This window comes from Lonchura striata, chromosome 9, assembly GCF_050655825.1.
Source record: "Lonchura striata isolate lonStrDom1 chromosome 9, ASM5065582v1, whole genome shotgun sequence".
Classification (NCBI taxonomy): Eukaryota; Metazoa; Chordata; class Aves; order Passeriformes; family Estrildidae; genus Lonchura; species Lonchura striata.
In genome coordinates this window covers 16,514,501-16,533,600 of record NC_140711.1, presented here as the reverse complement: position 1 = coordinate 16,533,600, position 19,100 = coordinate 16,514,501, and the positions used below count along the sequence as shown (strand labels likewise).

Sequence of the window (19,100 nt, the reverse complement as noted above, 5' to 3'; positions counted from 1 at the left end):
TTGTGGTTTTTTATTTTTAAATCTTAGAACTTGCTGCTTACTGCAATAACTTGCTTTATGGAGGGCTGTGTTCTGCCTTCCTCCTCTTTCCCAGGAGAAGGTGTGGGGACAAGTTTTCTCCAGTCATAGCAGAGCTTCAGTGGTAGGTACCATGGGACAAAGACAGGAAAAGCTTCTCAAATTGTAGATAATAGAAGTGTTGGCTTCTTTGCAGTGTCTTCTCTGACTTTTTACACCCTTTAAGAAAGAGGATACAATAGCAGGAATGATGTTCTAGTTACTTCCTTAGCCAAAAGATCCAAAGGGAGGGACTAGCTTTTTGTGGGAGCTGAGCCTTGAAAGAGGTTCTTGTACCTGAGCAGCACGAGCATCTCCTCTCTCTGGTGGGCATAGTAGGACAACAGAACTTGTTAGTTGTCTGTAAGGATAATGAAGACTCTCTCTGGGAGTAGGCTTAGTAATAAACCTCATACTTGCCTTTTTAATTCTTCAGTCCTCCTGGGATATTCTTTCAGCATGTCATGTCTCAAAATTTAGGATCATCTAATTTCCAGCCTGAAAGCTTCTCTTAACTGTTTGCCTGCTAACTGTATCAATACTATCCTGTCTTTATTTTCTTCTGTTAATATTTTAATCGTAGCACTTACTGAAAGGATCTACAACCTTGTTGCCAGGCTAAATAATACAGGTTTTATTAGTTAACTTCTTTAAGATCACCCTTCTGGTTTCCAGCTGGTTTTCAGCTGGAAGGCCCACTGTGATGGGCTAGAGTATTTCAGATACACAGTTTTTACAAAAGCACCGAGAATTCTCAGTTACTCAGTAGTGGTGCATACACCTAAGCATTAGTTCCTCTTTGACACCTCCTCTCCCCTTCCCCTCCAGCATCACTCTGGGAGGAACTGGAACATGCTGACAAGGTTTGGCTTACAGAAAATGCTTTTTGGGTTCAGTACTGAAGTACAGCAGCCCCATATTGAGTGGTAATATTGTACTTCATAGCATTGCAAGTGTCTCTTAGAATAATTTACTGTTCCATATTCTGATATATCCTTACTATTTTGAGAGAGGGACATAGGAAAGAAAATGGGACTTGCAAGTTCTGATAATTTTGGAAAAAAGGGAGTTTTAAGGGAAGAGCTCTGTGTTTAGATAATCATATCACCTGTGTAGCTATTTGGAAATAAGCAAGGCTGTAATAACAAAGCTTTCATCTTAGTTTGTAGTTTTCTTCTATGAGTAATAGTCTTCCATCATTATAAACACTTTCTGTTAAATTTGTGCAATGATGCAATCAGTTTGGATGCTACTTAACAGCAATTTAAACAGTCTTGGGTTTAACAAAACAGAAATAAAATATAAATGACCTCTGTTCTGTGAGCCAGGAAATAGTAACAAGTGCCCAGAGTTCTACTGTCAAAACCAAAATCTTTTGCTTCTGGAGTCTGTTGATGTCCTGTCATTACTGAAGTATGATTTCAGGATTTAATACCATTACAAGTTGAACATTATTGCCTGCCTTCAAGTGTTAAAAATGTTTAATCATCCACAGCTTACAGAGATGCTATTTTCCAGTTGTTTTTTAAAACCTTGGGCCTTTGACTGTGCATTCAGAGTATCTGTGAATATTTTAAGTCCTGCTACATTTGAATGGTAAAATATTCTTTAAGTGTGTTTGCTGTAATGCAGCGTGGAAGCCCACTGGGTGGAAGCTGTAGTCCTTATCAGAAAGTACATTTTGGTAAACTTTGAAACTTTGGTTCAGTGAGAATGTCTATCTACATAAGTATATAGGGTAAACAAATAGAATGTTGTGGCACAACTGACACAGGGAAGGAAGGCAGACTGTCCTGTGAAAAGTATTTGAAAAAAATAGACTTTGTCTCTCAGGAAAGAAGAAGGCCTATTCCTGGAAATACAGTCTGCACTAAGGGTATCTCTTTAAATAGTAATTTGTTTTTTAAAGAAAAGAGATAATTCTTCCTTACTGTATTTTTTATATCGCTTTAGGCTGGAGGACTTTAAATACCTGATTTCTGTGTAAAATACCTGGTTGTCAGTTAAAGGCTAATTTAAGGAGGAGAAAAAGTGAAGTGCAAAACTATGTACAAGTGTTCAGTTTTCATACCACTGATTCTAGCTGTGTTGTCATAAATGTTACAGCTATACCAGGAGAGATAGTTCTCAGGCATTTTAAACATGTTAACCTGCCATATACCTGTCATATACCAGGCATTCTAAAGATGTCAACCTGCCATACCTAAGCTTTGAACGACTGAGTCAAGGAATTCAAGAACTCAGTTTTGTGCCTATGAATTGAGGAATGGTGCTCAGAGATGGAGTGTGACAAGTAGATGAGATGCAAGCTACTATATTTCCTCAAATTTTCACCTAGCCCTCTGAGATGTAGCTGAATTGGGGCTTGTGAACCCTTATCCTTGCTTTATGTATATGATCTACCTGGTTAAAAAGCCTACTTCAGAAGGAGTTGGGCTTTCTGTTGACATCAAATGCAGGATGTGACTAATGCAAGCCCAGACCTGTGGCAGCTAGAAGCAGCAGCTCAACCTGTGGCAGAATATAGTGATTTAAATGTCTAAGTTTAGCTTAGATGCATCCAAAAGCAACGTACTTTGTTACTACTTAATAGTATTCCAGGTTATGACAACAAACTAGAAATGCATTTACTCTTGGGGTGTGTTTGCTCTATTGTTGGGAAGGTTGGTGGCCCAGCTTTGAAGTGGGAATAACTTGAAAATACAAACTTGTGACTGGCTATCATTTAAACTGTTTTGTTCTTTGTACTTGAATAGACTGGAGTAGTGTTTGTCGTGGGAGAGTAGAGGAGAAGCTGATGTAATTTCAAGTGGCTTCATCAGAATTTGAAAAGTTTAACTTGTGACAGTTGGTGATCAAAGTGTCAGATTTTAAATTGTCTGTCATCTTGTACAGATGCAATGTATATATTTTTGACCAAATCCCTAAGTTTCATGTGCTAAATTTTAACATGAAAATGGTCAGCACTGGCATAATAGTGAAGCTTATGATTGTACTCCATCCCTGTAGCCTCTGAGGTGTGGTGAACTTTGGATAAATACATGTAATAGTTAGAAACTACTTTCTGTATAGTACCCAAGATTTCCATGTAGGTTTGGTTTAGAGCAACTAATTTGCCTTCCTGTTTTATCTAGGTGGCCATACTTACTAGGATGTCTCCCAAGAAATGTTGTTGGGATTTTTAGCTTCCATCAGTGCTTGGTATTCCTTGGGAGATACAGTGGAGCTCAGCTGAGCAGCTGCATAGTGCAAACTCATGGCTCTAATGGCCTCAAGTGTGGCCTGTTTGTTTTCTCTCCTTAGTCTGTGCTGTAACTCCAGTAGTGAGTTAAATATTGTATGAAGAGTATAAGGAAGTGTAATCACCACTAAGCTTAGAATTAATGGAGTTAAAAAAAACCCAAAAAACAAGTAGGTGTTTGGGTTTGGTTCAGAATATCTGTCGTACTTGAATATGTACAGAATATTTATGCTGTCATTTTAATCTGAAAAGTATCCATTATAAAACACAGACTGTGATGCCACATCTGAAATGGTTTCCTTGAAAATGAAAAAGTACTTCTGAAACTTTCTTATCATGCAAGTGTTTAATATAATAAACACTACCATGTTAATAATATGCTAGTGGCATATTCCATGTTAGTAATATGTTAGTGGCATATTCTGCCCTTGGTATAAGAAAAAAACAACTCTAGAATTCTGTTTTGAAAAATCCATGTTAGATGCTTTATATCCTCCACTTTCTACCAAAATAGACATTTAATAGTAAATAGTTTCAATTGGTTTTTCATAGATAACTGTATGTTTGGCGAGCTGCGTTTTCATCAGCATTCAATTATGTGGAAGAAGTTTGTGTTGGACTGATCAGGCTGTTTTCAAATAGCAGTGCATGATGTCTGTGTCCCAAAACTGGTCTGTCAAGGGAGCCTTTGAATATAAAGTAAATGTACAGATAAATTTTGAAAAGCATAGAATAAAGACCCAAAGTCAGTGCAATAATTTGGCATCTTTGGTATCTAATAGGGGTTGAGGTGCTATCCTTAGCACCTCATCCCAGTAGTTGATGGGAGAAAAGATGTATTTCCAAGACATGACATTGGGAAATTGAGCTATTAAAGATACTGGGATTACTAGAATGCTTTTTTGCTCATTAATCATATAAGGGATGGGAATGTGCATGCTCCCAAGTGTCTTTGGTTTGCAAAACAGATTGAAGAGTAAAAGAGGCTCTAGCCTTTACGAAATACGTACATTTTTACCTATGGTATGTAGGATACTGTGCAGAGGGAAGGGAAGAAAGTGGCCTTGCTCTTCTGCTGTGCAGAGGAGAAGAAACTGGCTCACTTCCAGATATTTTCTGTCTTTCTTTACAAACCTGTCTACTTCATATTTTTTCTTTTAGCTTTCCCTGAAGCCACTCCATTCCCTGTTTTTTACTTAGTGTTGTAAAGAGTTATTTTATCTTGCAACATGATAAAGCTGCCCTCTCCAGTTAAATACCCTTTTATTTGTCTTCCTTACTAGTGCATTTTATTAAATGGCTTATAAGAGGATGAGAGTAAATAGGATGATGTGAAGTAGTTCTGAAGTGTCTCATGGGTATTCTTTAAAGAAAAAAAACCCAAACCACAAAAACAAATCAGAAAGACAAGAGATCTTACATAGGAGTTGAGTGAACTTTGCTTCCAATTCAGTATCATATTGCCAGTATGGGGTTATTGTCATGTTTGCAAATATGTGTTTTAGGAGTGTAGCCAGATGGATGCATTGCTTTGCTTATATCATTGATGTATACACAAAGCACTTAGGAGAAATACTGTCTCCCTTTCCTCTCTTCCCCGCTGTATTCTTTTTCGGTCCTAGACAAGGCCAAAAGTAATGTGTTGTTTTGCAGGGCAGTAGGTTGTAGGTTTGCTCATAAAGCATAGTTAATCATTAGTGTTGGATGAAAGGTCACCAGCATAGGAGACAATTCTTTGAGTATTCTGATTGGGTCACAGAGCAAATTGCAAGAGCTAAGGCTTATCAAACCAGCTATTGTACTATCTTCTTAAATAATCATTTTGATCAAGCTACAGAAACTTATAGCTCTGCTTGTTCTTTTATGAGTGTCTCAGGGTGGTGAAGAGATTGATGAATACAGAATACATTACAGAAGAACATAGAGAGCAGCAGTTTAGCAGGAAGGTAACAAAAAGCCTTGAACAGATTTGGGCAGTACCTATTGAAACATTTTGTTGTCAGAAAGTAAGGAGCCTTTCTTCCAGCCCTGATGTGGTTGACTATTGACAAGAAATTCAGACTTTGACAAACCTGGCCATGCTAGGACCCTAGAAAACATACCTTATTAGTGTTAACTTGTTAGTCTTGTGAGCTGTAACATATGGACATAGTTACATGGTTGTAACGTAGTTCTTGTTCAAGGAAAGTGTGTGGGTAGCCTGGGAAAGATGAAGTAAAAATCATTGGTGAGGTAAAGCAGAAAAATGTCCTAGTGGTACTTGCACATAAGGGAAGGAGGAGACGAATTTGTAGCAGATTTTCTTGATGTGTATTCAATGATGTTGAGTTCTTGTCTAACGTAGAATAAATCTAGCAACTTGCTAAAAAGCACTTCAGAGAGCTCTAATACTTAGTTTTGTTTGAGGTCAGCATCATGCACAGCACTCATTCCCACAACATTGTTTTATTTGTGGAGCACTGAGAAGGTGTAAATGTGCAAAGTGGAGTAGACACTTGTCAAAAAAGCATGCCATAAAGTTGTTTAATTAATTCATAAAACTCTGGCTTCTGACAACTTTTTCCATGATGATAAAAGTTTGAACCTTCCTTAAATACAATTGAGGGACCGATATTATATATTGTTCTCTGTATTTAGCATGAAAAAATAGCTCTGAGCACTTTAAAGTAATGATTTTGCATTTCATAGGATCAGTTTAAAGACAATGTAATCTTTAGTGTTTAACAGGTGTTTCTTGGGTTGTGGCTTCATTTTGCTCAGCTTTACACAGAACTTCTGTTTGTACAGATATTTGTTAGGCAGTTTTGTTCATGATTTCATACCGGGTGAATGTCTTTAATTGTGCCTGTGTCAGTAATTTGGTATGTGTATTGGAACTTGCTCCTAATTACATCACTCTAAGATATAATGTAGATGTATAAATTTTTTTGTGGTTGAGAGAATATGTCACTGGCACAAAATTCTAAGATGCTGCTGGTTTGAGCACTGCCCAGTTTAGAAAACTTAAATGTGTTTTAATCCCTTTGTTTTTACAGTGTTCTTGTGATAGCAAAAGATCCATATGCAGATCCAGTGCTGAGGAAGCCGGAAACTTAACCTGTTTTAATTGGATTTCTTCCTCAATGACTGCAATTAAACCATTTCCCAGATTGTGTCATGTGGCGTAGGGCTCTTGCTATGCATTAGGCCTATTACCTTTTCTGTGTAGCATTTGGATGAAGTCTCTGTTCAGGAGAACAACATAACCTGCTTGAGCCAGTATGGGAAAGGAAGCCTCAACAGGCTTCTGAATCAGTGCTGGACATCAGTGATTAGAAAAACACAAAAACTCCCAAAATCCTCCTGAGTTCCAAACTTGTCTAAATTATATTTTGAAGATGCAAAAATCTGAGGACCCACTCCAGGTGAGTAGAAAACAGGTGAATGCCTTCTATCTGGCCTTGGAAGCATAAGTTATTTTTTGAAACTTTTGTTTTTAGCTGTGCAGTTTCCTCTTTAAGGCATGCTTATATTACTGTTCATTTTTGTAACTGGTTTAGAGCTGAAGCAGAGCATTACCAAAATGAAGATCCAGTCTTCTGCTTCTTTACCTTGTTTTTATAATACCCGTAGACCTGTGGTCTTGAGCTCATGTGTTACTTTTCTCATCCACATCTACAAGTAAACTAGTTTTTTGTGTTTTTTTCCAGCAGTGACTTCTGTGACATCTAGTCTCTCAATTTCTTCTGTGTAGTGGCTGATTAAAGTTCTTGGCTTTTTGTTGTTGTTGGGTTTTATTTTGGGGTTTTTTTCTTTGAGGTTTTTTTTTGGTTTTTTTTTTTTTTTTGTAGTGGGGGGAGGTGGGTTTGTTGCTTTTGTTTTTGCTGGTACCCTTCTAGTTGTCTAGGAGATTGCAGAGATCATCTTGTGCTAATTTAAACTTTGGGTGACCAAACCATGTTTTACTAGTCACTGAGCTCATTAGGTCTCAGTAATTTAAGACAGGTTGGTTGGCAAAAGTTGATTAGGAATTTGGCAGGTCTCAGAAAACCTTCCATGCTGCAATTTGGGGCACGTATTGTCTAACAGGCTCTGCAGGTAGGACATGGCTGTGCACCATATCAGTATTTGTCTTGTGCTGTTGCACTTGGTTTTGCTTAAGGGCTGTGTGTGCCAGATACAGGTGAATGGCAAACTGCAAATAAGGCACCATCTGGTCTATGGCTTTAGAATAAAGAAGAGGCTTGGTGTTTGAGCAGTAGGTTCTGCATTCAGACTCGGTGTTGTAAGTAAATGCAGCTCAAAGGCAGCTGGGCATTAAGCATTGGGTGGTGATGGTTTTGAGTACTTCTTGGTTCACTTGCAAGAAAGTACTGAAATAAGCTGCTAAACTAAAATTTGTGTAAATCACTCAGCTAATTTTTAAAATTTTTTTACCTCTGGTAATAAATGCCTCTTTTCCCAACTTTGCCACACCTCTTTTACTTGGTCTTGGCTTGACCACCTGCTTCTAGCTTGCCTTCTTTTCTGGCAGTGTCACTGACCTGTACTTCATGAAGGATCCTGTGCTTTGATTCATGTTGTCTCACAGAGGATAAAGCTCCTCATTCAAGTGAATTCCTGTCTTCAGAGCAGAATCTTCTTCATTCTTGCCAGACAATGTAGTTTTGTGTTTGGTTTTTTTTTTAATGTTTTTTGTTACACTGTTAGTGAAAGCTTAAACCACTGTTCTGATAGTGACAACTAAACAAGGGTTTCTAGAGAGTCTTAAAATGAAGATCAGGTAATATTTTACTTCTGTTTATTATGTTTTTTAGTTAAAAGTCTGCAAGAAACGAAGAATTCATAGAAGTTCACTTTATGTGCAAACAGCATGGTTTTGGTCAGAATTTGACTGTTGGAAAATGTGTTATTTTCTGTTGGAGAGAGCTGCTTTTGTTTGATTTTAAAAGGGAAAAGAACTATTGTTTTCATTGTTATTACAAGTTGAAACTACGCTTCTGTTAACACCTGGTAGCAGAATTGCATCCTGAGGCTCTCATAGTGGCGACTTTGTCACTATGTAACAGTAATTTTAAAGCTCCTGTAGAAGTGAAATCAAGTACTTGTAGGACTGATTTGGCAGAAAAATTTTGTTCTGTGACGCAAGTGTACAGAAGATGAAAACTTGGGACATATTTGTTCCTCACTTTTTCTTTGTTTCCCATTGCTGTGCTAAAAGGGAAGGAGATCTGTCAATAAAGATAGGAAATGTGATTCAGTATTTTGCAGCAAACATTTGCTGTGTTTGTGTGTGCCTGTTCTCTGTGTGGTCTAGCAAATCTTTCCTGTTACTGACATGGCTTAAATACCTATAGGCTGCTTCTGAAGCTCAGCTGTCTCTGGCTAGCTTGCAGCTATCCAGATCAGACTATTTCTTGATAAAGATTGACTCAGGAGTTTCTGGATTCTTATGCTTTTGATAATCTTTATATCTCTGTAACAAAAAAAATTAACTGCTGCAGAGTTGATGGAATTATGAAACAGAACTTAATGTTTAGCTGTTTTAAAAGCCAAAATGATACAGAACACTGAATTTAGACTGAGAAACTACAGGTGTTGTAAACATGAAAATATTTTCTTGAAGCTTTGAGTTTTGGCTCTGCCACAGTGAGAGCATTATCTTCCTTTGTTAAACTCAAGTCAAATCATACAGTAGAGGAAAACTTACACGGAACTAGTTTGGACATGCTATGAATGGTGACATGGAAAAGTATCAAATTTAGTTTATTTGGAGAAGAATAACTTTTAATATTTTAACTTTTTTACAAGGGCTAATTCTTTGAATGAAGTAGTGAGTAAATGTTCTAGGAGATTTTTTTTATAGTTTATTACTCGTGCACTGAAAAACAAAAGGAATAGTAGCTATTGACAGCATTTTCAATACATAATGTAAAACTACAGAGAAGCAAGAGAAAAAAAATGAAATGCTTTCTATTTTTCCTAGTTTCTCCTTTGGATGAGGCTCAAGATCTGACTGACATATGTGTTGTTTTGGGAACCAAAGTGTAGTCCAAAGACTGACACAAATTGTATTATTTCATTCCATTATGAACGTAAGAGATAGGAAGCAGTGATGTGGCAGAACTGAAGAGGGATGCCATCAAGTGACCATTATATTTATTCCATGCAACTTTTTAAATTTTTCTCCTCAGAGTGCAGATTCTGTTTTTTCAGAGGGAAAAAAAAAAAAAAAGGACTATAGGAGCAAAGGTGTTTACTGTCTTAATGTTACGTAGCCCTCTCAACCACTTTGCAAGGGTTCAGTTAAGAATTAGACCTGATTTTATGTTCTCTGTGCACAAATACAGTAGTTTTTTTTTTCTTCAGTAATGAAACAAAGCTCAGGATTCCTGTGTACCATAAGCTGGGAACACCAGCTGTACAACCAGACCTGATATTCCTGAGCTTGCAGTTGTTTCCTGCACAAGCTTTAGTTTTTTTGTTCATTTAAACTATTCAGATGAGTGGGAATGTTCTGCTGTCTAACTTTTGCAGGTGCCTAATCTTTGAGGGTTTTTTTAGCTAAATTGTGATCCTCCCCTTCATCCATGGGTTTCTCCTGGTTCTTCAGCTGACAAGTTAGTTGTATTGTTGGCTGCCAGTGGTACCTGTACTTCCCGGTAATTTTGAGTAGTGCCTCATTTGCTATTTCAATTTGCCTTTGCCACAGCCCAGAAGGACTTAGTGATGCTCAGGCTGTGGCATAAAGGCCAATCCACTGCTTTATTTCTATGGTTGTCAGTTCTGTGTAATCTTAATGGATCAAGTTTTTACGTTTCTTGCAGGTCCCTGAAGAAGTCTTTAGTTTTCTTTTCCTTACCAGGTTCAGTGAAAGGTCTCTGCATTCTGACTTCAAATTCAATTGACCTGCTTGAAGCAGGGAAGACTATTCAGCTTCTGCAACTCAATCATTGTCACAGAACTGTTCTTATCAACACTGAAATATGTGATACATGTATTTAGATCTTTTCTTAACCAAAACTTCTCATATCTTCCAATCCTTGCAGAAGGATAGTAGCAAGAAGTCAGTAGGTAAATGTGCTGCCTTGCTTGCTTGGGGTCATGGCGTGGATGACATTTTGGATCACATAATGCTGACAGCCTGGGCATTCCTCTAGCAAGTAGTGCTCTGTATCTTTTCAGAAGTGTTTTCGGTGTTCTTACTGCCTGTGGGAACTTGTAAATCTTCTGGTTGCACATAATGAGTATTTGCCAGTTAGCAGTAAGAGATTACAAATATAGACATTTTGCTCTTCTTCCTTCCTCTTTCATACAGAGACTTGCTCTTCACAGTTGTCTGTCACTAGACATATGTATGAATGCAGTCTGGAAACCTATGTAGTGGTTACATCCTTTCAGGCTCTTAGCCAGTCATTTTGCTGTTCTGTCAAGGTGGCCTTCAGCACTGCCACTCACTTGGCTAGAAGGATAGGCAAGGGCTGATCTCTTGAAAGTCTGGGAAAGGGAAAGCTGACTTCCTAATGTAGCAAGACCTGCAGTTTGCCTTATTTTTCTGATGGCTGTTTGTCACTGATTTTAATTTTTTTCTTTATGTTGAAATCACTCCAGTGATTCCAGAGAAGCTGAATTGAAAAGAATTCTTCCACCATAAATGAATCTAGGAAGAATATTTTACTGAAGTTGTTCTCTTTTTGTTTTTCTCTTTCCAAGTTGGCCACTTGGAAAATTATTCTCTGGCTAAGAGCTTACATATTGCCCTAAGTTACTCAGCATAAAAATGGGCATATGAGTTGGTCCTAATCTATAATATCTTCAGAGACTGGACTCCTTTTAAGTTTGTGGCTTACATGCCCATTTTTCTTACTTCTTTGTGTTAGTCCAGGTTACTGGATTGTGGTTTTGAGGAACTGAAGGGGTGGGAGGGCTTTCTGAGCTCTGTGATGGCAATGAGGACCTGGGCCATAGTTAGCTCTTCTCTGAGCCTTGTACTTGGAAGGGATGGAGAGTGTGTCCTTGGGTAAGTGTACATCTTGCACAAATCTGAAGTCTCAGGTTACTTGAAATGACATCTATGGCATGAATTTTTAAAGTTTCTGATATTCTGTTAGTGTCTTCTTTGCATGCTTTTATGTATGGTGATGCTTTGATACCTCAATTTGTGTTTTTTTTTGTTTCCCTTTCCCCTTTGTTCAGGGTAGCTCCTGTGATTCACCTCTTGCTCAGGACTCAGTGTATTTTGTCAATGTGGTTAGCAATTGTCACCTCTCAGAATGAGAGCTGTCGAGTGTAATTTGAGGTCCTACTTTCAGCAGATGGTAGGACCATACCATCTCAAGAGATTGTTTCCAGCCAAGGCTTTTTTTAATAATTCTGACTTAACTCTTGTACTTAGTTGAACTCTGCATCAAAAAGGTTTGAAGAAGAGTTTGCCTCTGAATGCTGTTAAACTCTGCCTGTCCTCCTGTTGACTCTGTATTAATGTCTTCCTAGAGAAGTGATGAAAGTGATGCAGCCATATAAATCTGCAGAAATTCTGTGCCAGAGTTGTAGAAATCTATTTCCTTACAACTGTACATGCTTATTTCCAGAAGAAACTTTCTTGATACCTGCTTGTCTGTCTTAGCAGTGAGGTAATGTTGCGTTGTTAGGCTGTTGAGTCTTTTTTATCCTGGAGATTTTTATGTATGTACTGAATTTGCTCTAGGGTGTCTTGTGTGTGTAGTTCTCTAGTTCTTCTCTAGCTCTGGAGAACACTGCAGTCTAGCCTAATATGTGATCCAGTATGATTTTGTGTGGTTTTGTATCAAAGGACGTTATTCTGATAAAAGCCACTGTGTGAGTTTTACATCATTAGATGCAGTGCAGCAAGGAAGCCCTTAGTGCACTCTGGCATCTGAATTGTGAAGACAGCTTATTCATGGGGAGAAGGTAGAATTGGGAACAGATAAGGACATTAAGTTTTAGCTTGGTCTTTCTATGTTGAAAGAAGAAAGTTTTGTCATTTTCTTAAGGTTCAGTGGTTTCATGCAGCTGAATAATGTGGGATTTGCATGAATGCAGATGAAATGCATACACCTGACTGCCTTACAGCACCTTACAGCTCATGGGAGAATGTATTTTCCCCTTGTTTGTGTATAGAGTGTTCTGTCTGGAAGAAGGGAGGATGATGAGGATTTAGGATATGTTGCAGAAAATTTTTCTAGGAAGTTTTCAGTATGTTATTGTACGCACTCCCTAAAGTTCTTCCATGAGCTACTTCTACCACCACAAGGGACAAGAAACTGCTGAACTGAAAATACAAACTTCTGCCTGTGTGGAGCAAGAGGCTGCTGAACTGAAAATACAAACTTCTGCCTGTGTGGAGCAAGAGGCTGCTGAACTGAAAATACAAACTTCTGCCTGTGTGGAGCTTTAAAATCTGTTTAAGATGACCTCAGTGGAAAAGGAGCAATGATGAGTGGATAACTCTTGAATTTGGAGAGTATAGGAAGGGAGAATATTGTGTGAAAATCAGCTGCAGAAGACTGAGTTGAAAGCAACTGCCTGGACTAAAAAGTCATCTTAATTTAAGTCAGCTATTGAAGTAGAAGTAGTAATTGAGTACTTGCAAGTGCTTGCTTGTAAGGCAAGTAAAGAGGTCTGTGTGTCTGCAGGTAGATGAGGAGAACCTTGTGAACAGTGAGCAAAAATGAGGTGCAGCTAGATCAGTTGAAAATGATGTAAATCTGAAACAATTCAGCAGTTACTAAACTGAAGGCAGCAGTTTCTTCAGTTTAGTCGCAACTGAAGTATGAGCTCTTAAATGTGTTGTATGCTTATATATTTAGAGTGTTGTTTCCATCTTAAGTGACAAGATTTATTACAGAAACAGTTGATCATGTAAATTAATGTTGTCTACATTGAAGTAAATGAATACAAATCTGAAGTCTTAGGCTTAATATTTTCTGATATGTACACTGAGCTCTGGGTTCTGGCTGGCAAGATGTGCAACTTGCTGGAAGAAAATGTTCTGAACTTGCAAGGTATATAAACATCCTCCTGTATTTTCCTTCTCTCCCCCCCCCCCCCCCCCGCCCTTTTTGCCTAATACTGACTTCAGCATTTAAGCAAGGCACCAGGTGTTTTGAGCTAAACTAAGAGAGGAGGGGTTGCTGACCAGTGTACTTAGTTCAACTCCAGTCAGGTAACAAGTATTATAATGGAGCAAGATAGGCAGAGGTGCCAGGCATATCCTGAAATAATCAGGAGAGTGCAAGAGTCTGAAAAATCTCTTTCATAACCTAGATTCTTGCAAGGAACTTCAAACCCAAGACCAAAACAAAACCACTACCCAAAAAACAACAGAACAAATCCAAACCGAACAAACACCCCAAACAAGTTTCAGAGCTCATGCAAGTAGATTAAGAAGGCCCTTATGGAAGAACTTGGTTCATTTTACAAGTATTGTTACTGATTTGCTGTGTTACCCTGTAGTGGCCCTAGAGCATGTTGGAGTTCTTCAGTTTATTCATTGTCTTTTTTTCTCAGTAGCGTATGTTAAGGTAGGTACATTAGCTCCTAGTGTCCTTCAGGGAATGATTTGGATGCTAAACAAAGGCTGATACAAGCTCATTGTGTAGTTCTCTGTTTTCCCAGTTTGCTTTAAAAACATGGAATCATGTTAGTTGTCTCCTGTTGGCTTTTCCACAAGAAGAAAGATAAAGGCTTCACTGCAAGGTAACAGGTGTTTTCTTGTCTTGTGTTCTTGTATAATCTCTCCAAGCTGTATGTTGACCATACATTAGCTATAGTGTTTGCAATGGGTATGTTAGGTCTACAGAAATTAATTCTAGTTGCTTTCCTGTACAATAACAAGGATGACTTTAAATAGTAATATTGTTTGCTAAAACTCAAAAATACTGCGCAGCATAATAAGCACTAGGATAGCAGTGTTGTTACATGGCTTCAAAAGAGATATTGTGGGTTTATATGACCCTTGGAATTCATCCTCATTCTCAAGAGTCTGCTTATGATGAAAACCTCTGCAGGCCCATGCTTTGGCATCATCATACCTAGGAATATGGAGTTATGAAACATTAACTAAAAAAGCTTGTGTGGTGATGACTCTATGCTAGAAGGGGATGTGAGCTTAAAAATTCCAAAATAGCATTGTCTATTGTCGGAGTGTGGAGGTCTGCTGAAGGGTTGTAGCATTTTGTTATTGTGGGTGCGAGGAAGAATCAGTTTAGTTGAGGAAACTGTCTTTATATCTGGCAGGACTGCACTGATGCATTTGTCTGGTCTCTACTGAGTTGCACTTTTTTTTTTTTTTCAAAGTAGGTGTCTGATGGGAAAGAAGAAGCCAAGTGCTTGGAGTGAGCTCAGTGATAGAGGGACGAGTCTTAATGAGAACAGCTGAGATTTAGGGCTGGGCTCTTGTTTTAGGATGTGGAAGGCACAGTTGTGAAGATGTCTCTTCATGGCTGGACTAACTGGGCACATGGTGTTGTGTGGCTTGCAGTGAGACTTCAGTTAGCATATTGATGTTAAAGGTCACAGCTGAATCACAAGCTGCATTATATTTAAAAGCAAACTGAGAATCATATGGCAGCAATAAGAATAAGAAATGCAGTTAAGTTGAGAGGTATTGACATGGAAGATGACTCTGGACATCATCTTGACTTGACAGATGCCTTACAAGATAAAACAGTTACCAGATCATTCTTCTACACAGCTGAAAATACCTTGTGTATGACAACATGTTGTGCTACATAACTTTTAAGCACAGGCTACTTAAAATGTCTAGCTAAACCCTGTGTCATGGTTGAATCCTAGCCATCAAGCAAGCACCACTTGCTCACTCCCCTACCAGTGGGATGGGAAAGGGAATTGGAAGGGCAAAAACTGGAAAACTTGTGGGTTGAGGTAAAGACAGTCTAATTGGAAAAGCAAAAGCCATGAATACAAGCGAAGCAAGACAGAATTGACCTCTTCCCATCACTGGGTAGGTGTTCAGCTTTCTCCAGGAGAGACACAGATGATCACTTTAAATGTCCTCCCCTTCCTCCTTCTATCAATATCCAAGTTGGTATACTGAGCATGAAGTCATGTAATCTGGAATGTCTCTTTGGTCAGTTTGGGTCATCTCTCCTCGCTGGGTCTCGTCCCAACCTCCCATGCACCTCAAGCCTCCTCACCAGTATGACTGACAGTACAAAGAGCAGAAAAAGCTTTGGTTCTGTCTAGGCACTTTTCACCAATAACAAAAACATCTATATTATCAACACTGTACTCTGTTATCAATGCTGTGTTCAACAGAAATCCAAAACAAAGCCCTGTACCTGCCACTTCAGAGTAAATTCAGCTTTGTCAGAGACAAAACCAGTGCACCCAGGCAGATCAACATTAAACTGGAGTTCCTCTAGGGAGGGCAGGATTTGCCTGTGTGATGTTTCCTTCAGCTGACTCTTGTGGTGGTGTGTGGAGAAGCCCATGTTCCAGCCCTAGGTGGGAAAGTGCGTGGCTAACTTAGCAGAGGTTTAGGTGAGCACTGCTTCTTGCAGAGTGAAACCTGCTGGAATGCACATTTTAGTGCAAGGTGAGACAATAGTTCTGTGGCAACCATTTTATAGTATGGCTAAAGTTTGAAATGAGTACACTTTCAGTGCCAGCTGACCTTCATGCAGAAGGGGACACTACTTCTTCCTTTTAGAAAATGCAAAAAATGTGCCTCATTTCTGATAGAGGAGAGTGTTTTGTTTTTGTTTTTTTAATTTTTTTTTATTTGGTGTTTGAATACAAGGAAATAAAAAGAAAATGCACAGAAACATTTGGCAGTGCCTGTGACTAACTTCACCTGGACTCCCTAGGTGCTGAGTCCTTGCTCAGCTTTCAGCCTGGTTAATGCTAGGCTTTGTTTCTTACATTGCTCTTCTGAAGAGAATGCTTCTCAACTTGACTGGTCTGGCTACACCAGCAAGCTGGCATGAGTTCCAGGAGTTGCAAGCCTTTTCTGTTTCCTTGTAAATCTTTTTGTGCTCTAAAGTATAAGAAGTTGTAGATTGATGGTGTTACATGTTACCAAAAAGCATTAAAACTCTGTTAGTGGGAATATTGGCTTTGATTAATGAGTTTGAATAAGAGGAAACAATTGTGAATAGGGAAAGGTCACCTTTTGAGTAGTGGTGTTTATAGCTTTCTCAACTTAGTCATTAGGACTTCTATCAAAGAAGTTCATCAAACAACTATATTTTGTGGGATTATATATTTTATGCTTTACTTATATTTTTCAAATTCCTAAGCATAAGGTAAAAATAAACCCCAACCAAAACAAATGAAGGTAAAAGTGATTCATTAATTAATTCTACTTTGTGTTTGCTGTTTGCAAACACAAAGTAGAATTAATGTTTGTTGGTCTTCCTAGTAGAAAGAACATGAAAAACTTACACAAGATGCTTTTGGCTCCTGTGATGTGGGGATTAAGATGGAGAGCAGTTCTTCTGCCTAACTTGTATTATTCAATTCCTGAAAATACTTCTAAAGTATTTCTGGCATGCTAAGTGTGACCTTTCAATATTAGGTTGTATTATTGCAGTGTAACAAGAGTGAATCTGAGCTAGCAGAATCCTGATCAATAATTTCCTGTGCTGCACAGGTGTATGGATTTTATGTGTGTTCCTTGTAGCATTATACGTGAGGCAATAGTTTGCATAATGTGAGTTTATATGTCTGGTTTCTTATGGCCTATGGTAAAACTGTATCATTTAGGATTCTTTCTTTGTCCCCCCATCCCCTCCTGTCACCTTTGTTCACTTCTGTGAGCCCTTTTCAGCAGAATAGACAATTATGTTCAGCTGCAGGTCTTGAAAATTATTTAATGTGAAACATTTGAATCTGAAGCTGCAGTGTTTTAAAATTTTTCATGACAAAATCCTTGCTTACTGTGCTCTGGATACCAAATCAGTATATAGACTACTGAGTTCTTAAACTTGGGTTACTTTCCTTCTCACAGCTTCTTTTTTTCACCTGCAAATACCTTTTCTTTACCAGATTCCACAAAATTAGAAACAGTAAAACTGGATTTGCTGGTTGTGGTCCTGTTGCTATGCTCTACATGGAAATACCAATTTAGCACAGGATACAGAAGTTGCCTCTCTTCACTGAAGAATTAACCAAGGCTTATTTTTTGAAATATGTCTTGTTTCAGAGGACTGTGGCGCTGGGGGTTATAGTAGTCTTTAATAAATAACTACTGAAATAATACCTGTAGACCTCTTAACAGTCACAAAGCAATACCAAGAGTAGTAATACAATGCCATCACAGATAATTAAAAAAAAAATATTTGCATGCCCTCATTAATCATTTTGTGTCAAATGCCTTTTCCCTTTAATTTAGCTCTCATGAGCAGAACTTCCTGATTATAAAGCTAAATCTTTTTTCCTGAATGACCATGTATCTTACTTTATGCAAATGAAAGTTGCATAAATCAGACTAGAGAAAGAAGCTATTTCGAAACCACTGTGGTTGTGAATACTGCTTCTTATTTCTGAAATGGGCTTTGTAATCTCCTACAGTGAGAGTTAAAATATTTGAATACTGTTGCTGTCTATCAAGCACTGAGTTTTTCCTTAATGTTGATAAACAGATTCTCCTAAACTGCATTTGTCCTGCCTCCTTATAATTTGAGAAGCCTGCTAGAAAGGAAGTGCGTCATCACAAAATCATAGAGGTGTTTGTAGTTTGGGTTGGAAGGGATCTTTTAAAGGCCACTTAGGCCACAGTAGATAATCTGTATGCTATATATACCAAAACCTGGTTGCTCTGTATTAAGGTTCTAAATGTCTTGAGAAGAACTTTGTCCATGTGTCTTTGAACTAAAAATTGTTGGAAAGTTTTTGTCTTCAGCATTTGCTTAAACAATAGCATTTTACATTTGTCTCTGGAGGTGTGGCGGCGAGTCTTCATGCTATGTATCTTATGGCTCTTCCTCCTTTCTTTCAGTGAATGATATTGTCTAGAAAGGGTATGTCCCTTCAGGAGAGAGGTGCCAATGTCCAACCGGCCTAATAACAATCCAGGGGGGTCACTGCGACGTTCACAGAGGAACACTGCCGGGGCCCAGCCACAAGACGACGCAGTAGGAGGAAGGTATGACTGCTATCTCTGAGTGTTCAAATGTACAACAGTGAAATGCATGTGATTTAGAGAATAATGTTTTCCACCCTGCAATCCAAGCACTGAAACTTCCATAGAATCTTTTTGCCTCTGAAATATTACATGTACTGTTACTGCATGGGATAAGCCCATGGATAACTCACATGTTCAGCTAGAATAGCAGTAGTAGAGCTAGCTATAGGGGGAAAAAGCTGTTTTCCATAAATTACAGGTAGTAACAAATTCTTTCTCTTTCTTCCCCAGTTTTAAAAATATGGGAGGGGGATGACAGGGAGTCTATTACTGGGAATTTGGGAAAATATTCCTCTTTGACAAGACTGAGTAACTGGTACTCTGTTATTTTGCACTGCATTTAAATCCTGTGCAGATGTTGAATAATTCAAGAAAAAAAAAGTTTGCCATCATTTAATATGCCTGATACAATGAACAAGTGGACCAGATTGTATTTGCTGTGTAAGTGGTTGCCTCTGCAGTGCAGAACAAAGAAGATGCTTAAGATCCTTAAAACAGTTCCATGGATGACTGTACTGTTACTGCTGTGAGTGAATCCTGTATGGATATAAGTGTCTTTAAATTTGTAAAAAGATCAGTCTGATGAAGAAAGGTTATAGTGTGATAGTAGGCAAATCTATTCTACTCCCTCAGGTACATTGCTGGTGCGATTGT

At 38.4% G+C, this 19,100-nt stretch overlaps 1 protein-coding gene across 15 annotated transcripts in view; it reads left to right on the top strand.

Annotated features, from left to right (window-relative positions):
• Positions 1-19,100, top strand: part of TRIP12 (thyroid hormone receptor interactor 12) — a 79,794-nt gene that overhangs the window by 9,141 nt on the left and 51,553 nt on the right. For 11 of the 15 annotated variants that reach the window (XM_077785657.2, XM_085587714.1, XM_021536974.4 and 8 more), the window contains exon 2: positions 18,261-18,407. In XM_077785657.2, coding sequence (XP_077641783.1) covers positions 18,310-18,407 — 98 coding nt within the window. In that variant the 5' untranslated portion in view covers positions 18,261-18,309. Of the gene's footprint in view, positions 1-4; positions 143-6,333; positions 6,703-18,260; positions 18,408-18,826; positions 18,973-19,100 lie in introns of those variants that run through there. The other 4 variants (XM_085587709.1, XM_085587707.1, XM_085587711.1 and 1 more) reach the window with 4 other exon arrangements.